General features: G+C 34.8%; 1 protein-coding gene across 1 annotated transcript; it reads right to left on the minus strand.

Annotated features, from left to right (window-relative positions):
- Positions 1–2,798: 2,798 nt before the first annotated feature.
- Positions 2,799–8,649, minus strand: LOC107759260 (putative protein phosphatase 2C 75). The gene is made up of 4 exons (XM_016577146.2): positions 7,980–8,649; positions 7,186–7,563; positions 5,339–5,444; positions 2,799–3,293 (listed from the first exon to the last, which is right to left on the minus strand). Exons 1-4 carry the CDS (start codon positions 8,184–8,186, stop codon positions 2,953–2,955), a joined length of 1,032 nt encoding a protein of 343 aa, XP_016432632.1. The 5' UTR covers positions 8,187–8,649; the 3' UTR covers positions 2,799–2,952.
- Between the last annotated feature and the right edge of the window lie 8,209 nt (positions 8,650–16,858).

Consider the following 16,858-nt stretch of genomic DNA (forward strand, 5'->3'; position numbering starts at 1 on the left):
TGGATCCATAATATAAATTTTACGGGTTCAACCTTTAGTTCTTACGATTGCGTACTCATTGCACTTTTGGAATTATAAGTTCAATTTTTCTTAAATAGTAATTTTCTTACATCTATATCTATTTTTCATGTTGAAAATATTGAGATCAGTTGAACCCATTAACTATATGCTACATCATATACTGTTACTAGTTTTAATATACGCATTTTGTTTAATCATATAAGATTTTACAGCGACAAAAGAAGAATAGGAATTTCAATGTATGAAAATTTTGAAAGAATAAACCAAACAAAAAAAGAAATAAAAAGAAAAAATACTTAGTTAATACGCAAAAGATAACACCAGACATGCCCATCTCCCGTGGGCGTCTACTTTTAGAAAAAAAAAGAAGAAAAAATAACAAGATTGACGTAAGATTTGAACTCACAACATCACCTAGAGAGGTACACTCAATAACCATCATATCATATAATACTTTGACCATGAGTGCACACACATATATTTAAATATTTTTAAAAATATATAATATTACTATACATGATTTAGGGCGGGGAACATGGGTTCAAGTGCCCCCATGAAACCCCTCCTAGATACGTCCCTGCTTCTTACAACGATTTGTTTATATGTTCATTCATTTAAATGTGACACCGCTTACAAAAAAGTCTTGCGTGCCCCCTGGTACTAAGTACTAACTGAATGAATGTATGAGAAAATATTAAAATAATTCAAACCAGATGAATTGCCTTTCGTACTTGAAGTATTAGTATTAATTATTATAATTAAGAGATAGAAATTTACGTGTAAATACATATCATGCATTCTATTAATTTCATAATGGGCGAAAGCTTTTTTCTAAACGGAACAAACAGACAAACAAACACAACTAGGCATTTATTCGAACTAAACTATTACCTAATATATAATGGTTTCGGTGCATAAAATATTTCGCATTCACGTAGTATTTGAAAAGGACCATACCCTAAAGAGGGTGATTTAGTTAGTCTACCCTAATACAAGTATTAGTTAATACTTTCATGACTTGAACACGTGACCTATAGGATACACAGAAATAACTTTATCATTGTTCCAAAGCTCCCCTTCAAATTAACTAAAGGGCCAAATTTATGCTTCAAATTAATCTTTGAGATAATTATCTTCTCCTCAAATCTTCGACAAAATATAAGTATATAATAACAGTTCTAAGTTAAATATACACAGTGATAGACAACATTTTTTATATTATCATATTACTTAAAAGAATGAAATTATCAGTGATAAGCATGTCTATTAAGTACTCCACTTAATTAGAAATTAAATATATATATTGAAAGTGTACTTTTTTGGGGGGGGTACATATAGTGTACTAAACTAACCTTATACTCTTCATGTTTTAGTTTATATGAACTTTTCCCGGGTATGAGGGTCAGTTTATTTCAATTTTGTTTTAAAAAATAATATCGATATACTTAGAAATTACATAAAAAAAATTATAAGTCACAGTCGGAGGCAGGTCAGGGGCCGACGGGCACGCCCTCAGCTTCTTAAGTTTGGGAGTTGTGCCGGGCAATGCTACGAGCTTCCAGAATCCAATGAAATCTTTGTAAAATTGATCATTACGAGTATTACGATTCATTCGTTTGGCAGGTCCAATCGATTTATAGCCTCTCAAGCACAACTCATATTCATGCAAGAATTGGTGATTGAGGATCTATAATGAGTAATAATTCAAAATATTTAAAAAGTATTTGCAAAAAAAAGTAGTATAATTTAGATCCTACGGCTAATTAAAAAAAAAGGATCCTACTATAATCAGATTCGATTAAGACCTGAAAATCGTAGCACCTCGGTACTTTTGACTTGTTAACCAGTAGAAAGCATTCATTGGATACCCCTTCATTCCAAATATTTAGCAGCATGGACTTAAATTTTAATCAAAATGGGATATTCATTGTCAGCAACCAGGATTTGATGAGGATATATGTTTATCGTATGCCCATACAGTTTTACATTTCTCAGTTGGTAAACAGTTATGTAAAACGCAGTTGAATGGAGGGATTACGCCATATGTACCTCAAAGTTGAAAATTTTCACAAAATTTGCATATATTTTGAACATGATGCTAGTATTTGGAGTTTTGCACCACTCAAAAAACATAGCCACCATTCGACTTCTGTAGCAGTAATTATATTGTCTGCTAAATGATGTTAACAAGCTTACCGATACACCGAAAATTAAAACTGTCTCATTACAATCAATCAAGTTTATATTTCCTCTCTAATCTAACAATGAGAGATTATATTTTCATGTAATTTTCAGATCGTGTATTTTTTTCATACAGTACCATTAAAGAAATTATGGGTTGCCATTCCTCAAGAAACCTTATTCATATAGTAAGCACGGCTTTGGATTTTGGATACTGAAATAATGAAATCCAACATATTTTTGGGTTAGCCTTTTACTGCATTTCAAACCCAAATTTCCGTTTAAGCTTGATGCCCACGAGGCTACTTTTCCATATATAGCAATACAAAATCAGCGGAAACTGAAGTAATTTTAATAAGATTCTCACACATGAAACTAGGACTAGCATAGTTTACCTGGTCCAATAGATTGTCACTGAGATCCTGTGGTCTAAGGGTTAATTCTACATCTACGAGTAAGAAAGGAAGAATCTCAGTATATATAAATTCTCTCTCCCGTGATCCAAGTGGACGTAGAGGTTAATTATAAAAAATGGCGTTTTCTATCACATCATTCATCATCTAGAAGACCACTTGCTCATAGAAAAAGAAGAGAAGAACCAAATAGAAGTCATTTAAGCACTGATCACTGTCTTATAAGCTCGGTAAAAAAAACAACTAAAGAAATGGTTAATAAACCATCTCTAAATGTTCCCCTTGGTTGGATATACTATCCAATACGTTCAATTCAAGAAGTTACCTTCTGCTGAAACTATCGTCCAGCATAATTTCTCTTCAGATCAACCACAATTACACTGATGTTATCATAACTATTGCGGCCCAGAGCAAGCCGAGTAAGCAACGCTGCTGCTGATGCACTTTGGGAAGAAAATATTGCTCCTTCGCCATCACCTTCGACCCAAGGCCTGAAACTATGGTTCCCAGAAGGATTTTCTTCTCGAAGACACTCTCTAGCCACCTCGCACGCCATTTCAGTTGATATGACGTCCCACAATCCATCACTGGCAAGAATCAAGCACTCATCCTCTGGTTCCCTTTTTGTGAAGGTGATCTCAGGCTCGGATGTGACATATGGCTTTAGATACGTGTCTCCTGTTTGCAATGAGAAATAAAAGAAGGAATATTCATTACTCAGTATTTAGTCTCTATCCTGATAAGTAGTATGTCAATAATGAACTAGCACATAAACCATACAACTACACTAACAGAAAAATTATCTAATTGAATGTCATCAAGGTTACAAATATCTTGGTTAATATTCAATTGTCACAAGCCAAGTAACATAATTGGAACCCGTCAAATATGTTACAAAGCAATTGACGAATCTGCAAAGTTTAGCTATTCTATAATCAGAAAAATGAACTACTCTAAACAATGTGTGTATGAGGGGGGGGGGGGGGATAGCATTCAACTGTGACTAGAGAAGTAACACATTTAGAAAGCTATACTGGGAGAGTAATGTGCAACAATTCTGGTGGATAACAGTAACAGAGCCAATCTGAAAAGATCCAGACATTTCAGATAAGCTCATCAATCTGATATACTTCCACAAGGGTAAGGATACAGATCCACATTACCGGAAAAATGTGAAGCAGGTCCTGAAGAAATAATGAAATGCAACTTCTCATGTAGATCGGGTCATTTTGCATTCTCCAACTATTATGTCTATGAGACTAATAAAAAGTTAATGAAAGGAAAAATGGTTTGTGCAATACCGACGATGCATCTTACTATTTAGACCTCAACCATTCCAATTATAGTATCCCCTACCAGATGCAATTTAACTAATGATTATAGGTCCTGTTCCACTATCATATGACAAAAGCTATTTTTTTTTTGACAAGGTAAGTTTTTATTGATATACAGTACTAAGATAGTACTGTTAGGAAATTAGAAAAAACCTTACTTGTTTTGCATTACAGACTCATAGCATTCAACCACTACACCTCTGTACAAGTTTTATGCAAATATTGTTAGAAAACAATTAAGAAATAAAAGAAAAGAACAGAGAAAGGAAGCGTCAAATAATCAGCATACCTCCTTGGGAAAAAGTCAATGGGTGGAAAGAATGACAAACCTTAGCATATGAAAACATCATTAGCAATAAAATCAGTCTTTTAGTCGTTGAAGATGACTTTGTTTCTTTACAACTTCCCCTGCTATTATTGGTGGGGTTTTACATATTACAACATCCTAACAAGGCGATAATGCAATGGAAAGTAGACTAAAGAATTAGGTTATATCACTATTATACCCCTCTAGTAAAACTATCCCGTCAAAGATACAGCATTGACGAGCATCAAAGAAAGAGGTATACATCCATTTATGGCAACATAAGTTATCTTCCTGAGCCATGCACTTACCTTACCGGGAAACCGCTGATCAACGCATAAATGGCAACTTGAAAGATGTCAAACCAAACTTACTGAATTTTGTTTCTGCTTTGTCGTCTTATAAGCGGCATTTAATGAGCAGACGAACAGCATCCTGCCTACATGCACACCATGCACATTCCAACGTAAAACCCTAAGTATGGAACGTGCTATAAACCTTGATCGGTCTCTATTTTATACCATAGAAAAGATACAGACCCTAAAATGGATGACAGTTACAGTGCCTGGGAATTCATTTAATCTGTACATCCTCTTTTCACTAGAACTAATCAATTTCTTCCGCAAGAAGCTAGGATGAGAAGACAATTTTAACTTCCGTAATAGTGGTTTAGCTCCACTATGCACGGCCATTAATTGATAATAATCAGTGTTCTTTGTCTCCAATCTTCTTGTTCAGGCATGACACAAGATATGTGCCCTTAATTGTAGGTTAGAAACCAGTTAAGGCTTTTCTTAGCTCAACTGCTACTCATCATAGGGTTGCAGTTGTTCTTATAGAGGAGTAAATATTGCTATCTTAAGAAGAATTGTACCTGCCAATACTAGAGGCAATCTGCATTCCAACCCTTGAAATTAATTGGGGGGGGGGGGGAGGTGTAAAGCTACAGTTTTTTATGCCAATTTCCTTAGACTGAAGCACAAATCTAGGGAGACAAGATTAAGCTTTAATTGTATGGAAACAAGTATATTTAAATTGATAACTGCATAGAGAAACAGGTTACTGCAAATGGAAAAACAAGTTACCTATTGCCCTAGACATGGCCAGAATTCCTTGAACTCGTGGACAATCTGCAAAAAGAACTCGGCCTCCACATGCCTCTATTCTAGCACGCTCGTCTTGTCTGTCCGGCTGCAGCAGAAAATCAACTTACTTTTAGTGAGGAAAATCATTATTTACATGGTATTATAAAATGTTCTCTATGTCTATCACTGAAGCTAAAAATAATTGGCTACTCCACACCTACGTTTGGAACTTCAACACGAGAATACAAGCAGTAAATCCGACATGCTCAACCATCAACTAAGAAACCTCTAATTACATTTACAGCTCTTGTTACATGCTCTGCTTAGTTGCACTACCTATTTAGCGTGCTCTAAGATTAAAAGACCAAACAAGAACGTAGATTTGAGTACTTAAGAGGAATAAGGCATGTTATACTTATATAATTGAACATTTACAACAATATGCAGCACTAAAGCACATCTGTGACTATGCACTTTAGCTTGATTTATGAGTACTTGAAAGGACAAAAATGAGTTGTACTTAAATGATCCGAGTAATTCAATGTAATGTGCATTGAAATAATGTGATATATGACTTCACATATAAAAGTACTTTTAGAGAAAGGCGCATAAGGGGTAGGCAAAAGAAAGAAAGGACAAGCAGTTGGAGTTTTTGTTTATTCCATTCTTAAAAAGTCTTAATATGCATTTACTGATTTAAGAAAAATCATAATATGCGATTGGCTTGATTTATGAGAACTTAAGAGTACCACGATGAGTTGTACGCTTAAGTTTTGAACAATTGTATTCTATGTGTGTGCATTAATAAAATGTGATATATGAGTGTTATTCAGAGAGAAAGAAGTATGCAAAAGAAAGAAAGGACAGTAAAAGAGTTTTTTAATTTCATTCTTATGAGAGTGCAGTAAAATCGTAGTTTTCTCTACGCACATAAAAAAGGTGAGCCACCATACAGATGAACGGAGTGGAAATAATACTAGCTGTTTGCTATGTCCAGAAAGAGGAAAGAAAGAAGAAATGAGATGTTAACTGAAGAGAAGAATACTAATAAGTAACAAAATATAGTAGCAGTTCTACTTACAATCACGTTCTCTTTAATTTGAAAGAATACAGGCTGGGCACTAACCTAATGGGTTAAGTGTGAGCGTGTGACAGAAATTCATTTTTAGATGCATTAGCAGTAACCTCAATAAATTCCAATAAGTAGAAGTAACCTCAATTAACGTATATATGGTAATACAGAGTGGGGAAGTTGTAAATAAAATGATGACTCGATATGTGATATAATGAGGCGAATGTAGCCTTTTGTTCACCCATAATTTTTTATACCGAATATAGATATATGTATCTAAAACCCTACAAAATCTCAAAAAATATTAGATGTAAACTCATAATTATAACAGTAAAATGAGTTTAGTAATAAAAATTCAAGAGTTAAAACCATTATGTTTAAATCATGAATTTGCCTGTGATATGATACTATAATCAAAGAGCACAGATTTACAATTTAGAAGGAGAACTATTACCCCCAAAATATATATACTCCTGTTGACGTGACACCTAGCTCAATTAAATATGTTTTACCTTGCTATACAAGGGTCAAGGGAGCTTCTTTCTCGTTTATATTATAAAAAAACATGTTAGAGAATATTTAATAAATTCTTAATTAAAAACTTCAACGAAGTACAATTTAAAGCGTATAAAATTAAAGGTTCATGTACTTTGACAGCCCGTGGCCCTGGTGCTGACATTTTAGGTTCAGAATAATTTCCTATCATGTGCGAGCTGAAACATTTTAAAATACTCTTAAGTTCTGCCCTATGAAATGAGACGTAATATAGTAATACCTTATGATCAAAAGAAAGAGGGATGGCCCTTCCACCACGGCTAAGGACGGCGCGTGAGTCACCACAGTTGGCTACTATTATAGTTTCCTCCGTCACGACTGCCATCACAGCGGTGGAGCCCGCCATTCCCAAGGTGTTGGGTGGGCAGCCGCATGGGGTACCCATACCACACTCGCAGCAAGTGAATGAAGCCATCTCGTCTATCCTATGGAAACATCGCCGCAGCACTCTTTTCCATGCCTCCGTAACCTTCTGCCTTTCCAATCGTTCTCGTCTTCCCCGGCGAGAGCCGCCGCCGCTCATGTCTACGGTTGTTCGCACCACCATTAGCTCTTCTTGTAGTATCAAGTACATCCTATCTCTACACAGCGCAGCTGCCTGCATCAACAATTATTGTTAGCACGTTAATCTTTAATTTATTTCTTAAAAAAAAATATTCCTTATTCGCTTCACTTCTTTAAAGTTGGAACAATCATTTCTTTATTTTATTGTTTTCACGTTTCTTTATTTTAACTTACTTTACAAGATTGTTTATTCCGTATATTCTTTCTATAGAAAAAGGATTTTTTTAAGAGGCCTAACTAAGTCCCAACAATTACTAGCACGGTCTGTTACTTTTGGGTAATCAAGAGTCAAACTTGAACATTTATGAATTTTGTTTAAATAACATGAGTACTAGTTTTCTTAACAAATAATCTAGTTTAGTATTGAAATCGGTCAATTTGACTTTGAAAATTATTCAAAATGGTCAAAGAAGAAAAGTGAATGATAAAACAGTAGGGGGTGGGGTTTACATGAGGTCCACCATGTCCATCGTAAACAGCAAAGAAATCAATGGGTCGGCCGCGACTGAGATTGGGCGAGCAAAGATTAGGCCTAACTGAAATCGCATCTTCCATTGAACACTGCCTTCCAGGTATAGAAATTGCTCCAACCACCGGCGCAGGCGCTACTGGCGCGTTAGATGACGCTCCCGATGTTGACGAATTAGGATCAGCCATCTCTACCAAACTGATTCCCACACCGTCTTTGGGCCAAAGCGTCTCAGATTTCTTACAAGAAGATGACTAGGAAGAATTAATCAGCAGAGGATAAAACCTTCGCCTGCATTTCTCGAGGGAATCGCCATCGACTTCGCTGACAATCCCAGATGTGTAACCGTTACAGAGAGACAATAGCATTTATAGGAGGCGTGTGGAAAACAACTCTTACTCAGTGTGTAGTGTACAGTATTTTTGTAATCTGTGGCAGGATTGACCCGAAACGTATGATACATGTGTGTATACGTGTAAGTATATATCTGCATTTTGTTTGTTTGCATCTGTAATCTGATTTGTCTATCTAATAAATCTCAAGTTCATAACCAAAAAAAAAAAGAAGGGTGATGAGGCGGAGAATGGTTTTGAAATGGCAGTGAGTGAGGGCGAAGGAGGTTAGGGTTTGGTGCTATTTTTCTCGTGTGGAAACAAGATGCAGCTGAGTCACGAAAATGACACGTCTATAAAATGACGTTTCACTTTTCAACTAGGTTTCTCTACCTAGTCAAATTTCTCTCCTTAGCACGATATGAGTTAATTTCTCGTCTTGAGACGTGTCCAAAATCTCTTGACATGTGGGCCTCAATTCCGAATGTTGTCAAGGTGGGACCCACTCACAAGGTGGTTTGTAAGGACCGATCTTTGTCGAGTGTTCTTAAAATTAGCGGTATTTATAAAATGGCCTCGGATCCGCATACAAACTCTTCGGGTTTTTTTTGTCGAATTAAATTGTTTATCGAAATCTGCCTGATTGTCATATTTTTATTTTTTAGAATTTATTTATTAGATTGATAGATTTGATACTATTATTACTCTATTTATCTATTTGGTTGTTTATCAAAATTTGTCCGATTAACATACTTTTACTCTTAAGAAATTTCTTTGCCGGGTGGTAGAATTGATGCTATATTTATTCTACCTATCTGTTAAGTTATTCATCAAAGTCTATCCGATTGGCATAATTTTTTTTGGTTGTTTTAACAAAGTGTTCTTTGACTTTGCAATTTCAATTTCGTTCAAATCACCCAAAATCTACTTCAAATTATCTCAAATTTAAAATAAGGCTTCCAAATACGAACACAAAGAATCACTAATCACCAATTTAGTCAAATAACACCAAATCAAAAAGATCCACTTTGTCTTCTTCAATACTTTCTAAGGCCTAACAATGGAGTTTTGAGATTTTTACAGTAAATCATCACAATTATGTTTGAACAAAAAATTTAAGCATAAATTATCAATATTCAAATAATTTTAATAATAATCTACCATTAACTTCTAATTTTCACCACTAAAAAATGAACTTCAAGCTTTAAAAATTAAAGAACTATGATATTTAAGTTAAAAGCGGGGATATATCGCCAGGACCAATCCCTTTGAGAGACGTCGCTTCTAGACTTTGGAAGATCCATTGTGACCAGCTAATCGATCAAACTGAAAATTACAGGGTATAGCCACTTTTTTGTTCTGTATTTAAATGTTAATTTTAATTACAGTTCAAAAATTTGTACAAATAGTCATTCTTTATTATAAAATAAAGACCGTAAAGTAACGACAAGTATAGAGAAAAATTGATATATTATTCAAACTTCAAACTTATGTATATAATGAACTGAAAACTCTTCTATTTATAGAAGAAAGGAAGCAGCTGCGAGGCTTTTCGGGAAACAACTGCAAGGCTTTTCTTTAGCTGCTTGTAAGCTTTCTGCATGAGGTGTTTGCAACCTGCCTGTTTAATAAGAAACTACTGCAAATCATTTCATTGAGCTGCTTGCAACCTGCCTGCATCAGCTGCTTGTAGATAAACTTCAACAGAGTACTAAATGGATAATCTTCTTCAGGAAGATTATCTATAGCGGAGTAATAAATAGACATCTACAATATAATTATTTTCATAACACTCCCCTTTGGATGTTCATTAAAAGGTATTGTGTCTCGTTAAAACCTTACTAGGAAAAAACCCTGCGGGAAAAAATTCTAGTGAAGAAAAAAGAATATACATATTTAGTAATACGCATTGCTAGCTGCCTCATTAAAAACCTTATAAGGAAAACCTTGTGGGAAAAAACCTTAGTAAGGAAAAAAGAGTACATCGCGTATTTTACTCCCCCTGATGAAAACCTTGTTTCAAATATTTGAGTCTCCGCATTCCAATCTTGTATACCATCTTCTCAAAAGTTGAAGTTGGTAAAGATTTAGTGAATAAATTTGCCGGATTGTCACTTGAACGGATTTGTTGCACATCAATGTCACCATTTTTCTGAAGATCGTGTGTGTAGAATAATTTTGGTGAAATGTGCTTCGTTCTATCTCCTTTTATAAATCCTCCCTTCAATTGGGCTATGCATGCAGCATTATTTTCGTATAAAATTGTGGGTCTTTTCTCACATTCCAAATCACATTTTTCTCGAATAAAATGAATTATTGATCTTAACCATACGCATTCCCTACTTGCTTCATAAATAGCTATTATTTCAGCATGATTTGAAGAAGTAGCAAAAATAGATTGCTTTGTGGAGCGCCATGATATGATAGTACCTCCACATGTAAACACGTACCCGATTTGAGATCTAGCTTTATGAGGATCAGATAAATAACATACATCTGCATAACCAACAAGATCTGCACTACCTTTGTTAGAATAAAATAAACTCATATCAAGAGTTCCCTTTAAATATCGCAATATATGCTTAATCCCGTTCCAATGTCTCCGTGTAGGAGAAGAACTATATCTTGCAAGTAAATTAACAGAAAATGTTATGCCAGGCCTTGTATCATTAACAAGATACATTAGTGCACCAATTGCACTAAGATAGGGTACTTCGGGACCAAGGAGTTCCTCATCCTCTTCTAGAGATCGGAACAAATCTTTATTCACTTCAAGTGATCGAACAACCATTGGTGTACTCAATGGGTGCGCTTTGTCCATGTAAAAGTGTTTTAATACCCTTTCTGTATAGGCAGATTGATGGATAAAGATCTCGTCTGCTAAATGCTCAATTTGAAGACAAAGACAAAGTTTTGTCTTTCCAAGATCTTTCATCTCAAAATCTTTGTTAAGATATTCAGTTGTCTTTTGGAGCTCTTCTGGAGTTCCAACAAGATTTATGACATCAACATAAACAGCAAGTATAACAAATTCTGAAGCCATTTTCTTTATAAAAAATACATGGACAAATAACATCATTTATGTAACCCTTTTTCAGCAAATATTCACTGAGGCGATTATACCGCATACGCCCAGATTGTTTTAAACCGTACAAAGATCTTTGTAATCTAATTGAGTACATTTTTCGAGATTTTGAATATGCTTCAGGCATTTTAAATCCTTCAGGGATTTTCATGTAAATTTCATTATCAAGTGACATGTACAGATAAGCTGTAACCACATCCATTAGATGTATTTCAAGCCTTTCACGTAAGGCTAAACTGCTGAGATATCGAAATATTTTGGCATCCATAATGGGTGAATATGTTTCTTCATAATCGCCTCCAGGTCGTTGTGAGAATCCTTGTGCAACAAGGCGAGCCTTGTATCTTTCAACTTCATTTTTATCATTCTTTTTTCGCACAAAAACCCATTTATGACCAACTGGTTTTATACCAGCAGGTGTTTGGACTACTGGTCCAAAGGCCTCTCTTTTAGCAAGTGACTTTAATTCCGATTGAATTGACTCTTGCTATTTTGGCCAATCAGATCTTTGTCGATATTCTTAGACAGACCGGGGTTCAAGATTCTCAATATCTTGCATAATGTTAAGTGCAACATTATATGCAAAAATATTATCCACCACTATTTCAGATCGATTTTAATTAATCCCATCACCAGTAGAACTTATTAAAAGCTCCTCACTCACTTGAGTCTTGGTTTCATTGATTTCTTCAGAAATCTCAAAACTAATCAGATCTTGGGTCTCTTCAGGAGATCCCTTCAGAATATCATTTTGATTATTTGTCGATTTTCTTTTTCTAGGATTTCGATCCTTAGAACCCAAAGGCCTACCACACTTCAGGCGTGCTTTAGGTTCACTAGCTTTCATGCTAGTAGATGGTCCTGCTGGGATATCAATTCAGATAGAAATATTCTCTGCAGGGATATGTGACTTAGTTATCCTTTTCAAATCAGTAAATGCGTCTGGCATTTGATTTGCTATATTTTATAAATGGATGATCTTCTGAACCTCCTGATTACATATAGGGGTATGTGGATCAAAGTGAGATAATGATGAAACTTTTCACACAATTTCTCTTTTGATTTCCTTTTTCTCTCCCCCTAATTGTGGAAAATTTATTTCATCAAATCGACAATCTACAAATCTAGCAGTAAATAAATCTCCCGTTAATGGTTCAAGATAGCGAATAATAGAGGGTGATTCAAACCCAATATATATTCCTAACCTTCTTTGGGGGCCCATCTTATTACGCTGTGGTGGTGCTACTGGCACATATACAATGCATCCAAAAATTCGTAGATGGGCAATATTTGGTTCATGACCAAAAACTAATTGTGACGGAGAATATTTATTATAATGTGTCGGTCTGAGATGGATAAGTGATGCTGCGTGCAAGATAGCATGGCCCCAAACAGTAATGTGCAATTTCGTTTTCATAAGTAGTGGTCTTGCTATCAATTGCAGTCATTTAATAAATGACTCTGCAAGGCCATTTTGAGTATGAACATAAGCTACAGGATGTTCAACTTTTATCCCAACTGATAAATAATAATCATCAAAAGCTTGAGATAAGAATTCTCCAGCATTATCAAAGGCGAATAGCCTTTATAGGATAATCTGGGAATTGTACCCTTAATCGAATTATTTGGGTTAATAGCTTTGCAAACGCCAGGTTGCGAGATGATAGTAGGCACACATGAGACCATATTGAAGATGTATCTATTAGGACCATAAAATATCTAAACAACCCACTTGGTGGGTGAATAGGTCCACATATATCCCCATGTATACGTTCTAAAAAGACAGGGGATTCAATGCTAACCTTCATTGGTGATGGTCTAGTGATAATTTTGCATTGATAACAAGCATCACAAGAAAATTCATCATTTGTAAGAATCTTCAGGTTCTTTAATGGATGCCCACTCGAATTTTCAGTAATTCGCCTCATCATTATTGATCCAGGATGGCTCAAACGGCCATGCCAAAGCACAAAAGTATTTGAATTAGTAAACTTCCGGTTTACGATAGAGTGTGCTTCAACTGTACTAATCTTTGAATAGTATAAGCCAGAAGATAAAGTTGGTAACTTTTCTACAATGCACTTCTGGCCAGAAACATTCTTTGTAATACAAAGATATTCCATATTCATTTCATCTATCATCCCAACATGATACCCATTTCGGCGAATATTCATAAAACTCAACAAGTTTCTTCGGGACTTGGAGGAGAATAATGCATTGTTTATAATAAGTTTTGTTCCCTTAGGCAGAAATACAATAGCTCTTCCGGAGCCTTCAATCAAACTTATATTACCAGAAATTGTAGAAACACTTGCTTTTTCCTTATGCAAATAAGAAAAGTATTTCTGATCTTTGAATATGGCATGTGTTGTTCCACTATCAATTACACAAATATCTTCATGATTGGTCTTTGATCCAAACATAATTTGAGGATTATCCAACTTCAAAATGACATAAATAAAATAAATATGATAGTAAACATCATTTTCAAAGCATAACTTTTATTTATGTACAACAATTACATAACCATACTATCTACTACAAACAACAAAAATTAAAATATTTATATTTTTACAGATTCACTACCGATCACATGACTTGTTTCTCCTTCTGGGGGTGCAAAATAATCAGTTACATCCAAATGCATGAAGTCTAAATTATCTTCAGAAATAAAATTTGTTTCAGCATTTTTCTCTGTCTTCTTCAGGGAGGCTTGATACAGCTCTACCAGGTGCTTTGGCGTACGACATGTACGTGACCAGTGCCCTTTTCCTCCACATCTATAGCATGCATTTTTTGGCTTTGCTGCTTGCACCGCTTCATGTTTTTGTTCCTTCCTTTTCCACTGTTGATGGTGAGGAGGGTTCTTTGGTGCATTGTTATTACCACGATTAGAGTTTTCTCCCCGACCACAGCCATGACCACGACTGGGGCCACATCCTCTTTCAAGCTTAGCTTGGTGGAAGTTCGTCTCATTCACTTCAGGGAATGGACAAGAACCAGTAGGTCGGCTTTCATGATTTTTTATTAATAGCCCATTATGTTGCTCGGCTACAAGAAGATGTGAGATAAGTTCAGAATACTTTTTGAATCCCATCTCTCGATATTGTTGCTGAGGAGCATATTCGAGGCATGAAAAGTGGTGAAAGTTTTCTCCAACATATCATGATCAGTAATATTATCACCACATAGTTTCAATTGGGAAATAATTCTGAATATAGCAGAATTATACTCATTGATAGATTTAAAATCTTGTAGCCTTAGATGAGTCCAATCATAACGTGCCTGTGGAAGAACGATCATCTTCAGGTGGTCATATCTATCTTTCAAATTATTCCACAGTATGACTGGATCTTTAACAGTAAGATATTCCATTTTCAGGCCCTCATCAAGGTGATGGCGTATGAATATCATTGCTTTGGCACGGTCTTGGTTTGATACCTGATTTTTATCTTTGATGGTGTCTGCCAGACCCATCGCATCAAGATAAATTTCGGCATCAAGCACCCAAGACATGTAGCTTTTGCCCGATATATCCAGGGCTACAAACTCAAGTTTAGAAAGATTTAACATTATTTAGAAAAAGAAAGTCCGTACCTCTGATACTTTCAAAGTATTTTCTCGAGATGGTAGAGTCTCGTGCTGATAACGTATTATAAAATAAAGACTGTAAAGTAAAGACAATTATAGAGAGAAACTGATATATTATTCAAACTTCAAACTTATGTACATAATGAACTGAAAACTCTTCTACTTATAGAAGAAAGGAAGCAGCCGCGAGGCTTTTCAGAAAGCAGTTACAAGGCTTTTCTTTAGCTGCTTGTAAGCTGTCTGTATGAGGTGCTTGCAACCTGCCTGTTTAATAAGAAGCAGCTGTAAATCATTTCATTGAGCTGCTTGCAACCTGCCTGCATCAGCTGCTTGTAGATAAATTTCAACAGAGTACTAAATGGATAATCTTCTTCAGGAAGATTATCTATAGCGGAGTAATAAATGGACATCCACAATATAATTATTTTCATAACACTCCCCACATTGTAATAAAACTAGTACTTCTAGTACTGCAAAGTTACATTGTAAGGGATAATCCTAATTTTGGAAAAGCCAACAAATGAAAATGATATTTAACTGTTTAGGAAAGGAGCTGTTAAATGACATTCTTCACCAACCTCCAACAAATATAAATTTTGTAACTTAAATAGAACACAATTCTTAATCAAATTGTTCAACAAATTCAATATTTAAAGCTGATATAATTAATTAAATAACCACATTAAATATTTCTCAAGAACAAAATGATGTTAGTGAAATTAAGAAATTGTCTTCTTTTTTTCCCGAGAAACTTGAGCAAGAACTTCTTCAGCATACTATTCTAATACTCTCTTCCATTAGGAGTGATTTATGAAACAAGATTAAACTGTGCTGTCATGACTAATGTGATATAAGAAAGTATACTACTAATACTATATAGTAACTAAAAATGGGAATCTGCAGTGAAGTTTCAATTTAATTTGTGCTTCCATTCTAATTTCTCTTTCATTTATCTGCTTCTTATATCTGATAGGGAAAGTTCTTGTCATCTAAAAGTTCAATGATAACAACATCCGCGGCTTTCAAATCATGTTCAACAACAAGGTCCTTCCATTTTTCAGTGAAATAGTACTACAAACGATCCTTAACCTATTTGATTTCTGAGTAATTAGTAGCATCAATTATGAACTTGCTATTATCCATAGTGTTTTCTTGAGAAATATTCTCTGCAGTAATAGATGTTATAGATGGATTCCTCTGTTTCTCGAACCAGTTCTGATCATTACCTCTGCTTCTTTTACTTCTTTTCAAGACCTTCAACATTGAAATAATTCTTACATTAATATTTTTCGCTCCTTTATTGAAGATTCCACAGGATGCCTTTCATCTCCGTTATAATATGGATTAACATTCCGCTTTGTCACATTTTTGTGGCCAAGAAATGCAAATGAAGTTGGTTTTCTTCGTTCATGGATTCCGTCTTCATCTTTGAAACTGCTCCATAATATCAGGGATCAAATATCATTATTTTCGAATCTTTGTTTGATTTTATAATCTTAAATAAAACTCCTTTAAAATCTCATCTCATTGAAGATCTTACGCTTATATAAATACTAGTCTTTATGCATTTACATTTCACGTGCATAAAAAGATGCACATACGTATATACATGCATAAAAAATACACATATGTTGTACGTGCATAAAAAATGCACATGAATTACACGTACATTTCATGTTAGTTAATTTAAAATCAAAGAAGATAAAGTAACGAAAAACATATACTTTAAAAATTAACTTATATAAAAGAGGATTACTTAATCTCGAAATTTAGAGGAAAATACACATAGAGAATTTTCATAAAGAAATAAAGATAATTCATTTGCTACATGAAGTTAAATAAACCTAACACT

The sequence above is a fragment of the Nicotiana tabacum genome, chromosome 4 (assembly GCF_000715075.1).
Source record: "Nicotiana tabacum cultivar K326 chromosome 4, ASM71507v2, whole genome shotgun sequence".
Classification (NCBI taxonomy): domain Eukaryota; kingdom Viridiplantae; phylum Streptophyta; class Magnoliopsida; order Solanales; family Solanaceae; genus Nicotiana; species Nicotiana tabacum.

Excerpts from the sequence above, each read along its gene's own strand:
- LOC107759260 (XM_016577146.2), bottom strand. The coding sequence starts at position 8,186 with ATGGCTGATCCTAATTCGTCAACATCGGGAGCGTCATCTAACGCGCCA. Across the intron at positions 7,564-7,979 it reads ATGGACATGGTGGACCTCAT|GCAGCTGCGCTGTGTAGAGA; the intron begins GTAAACCCCACC and ends TTGTTGATGCAG. Across the intron at positions 5,445-7,185 it reads CTCTTTCTTTTGATCATAAG|CCGGACAGACAAGACGAGCG; the intron begins GTATTACTATAT and ends TTTCTGCTGCAG.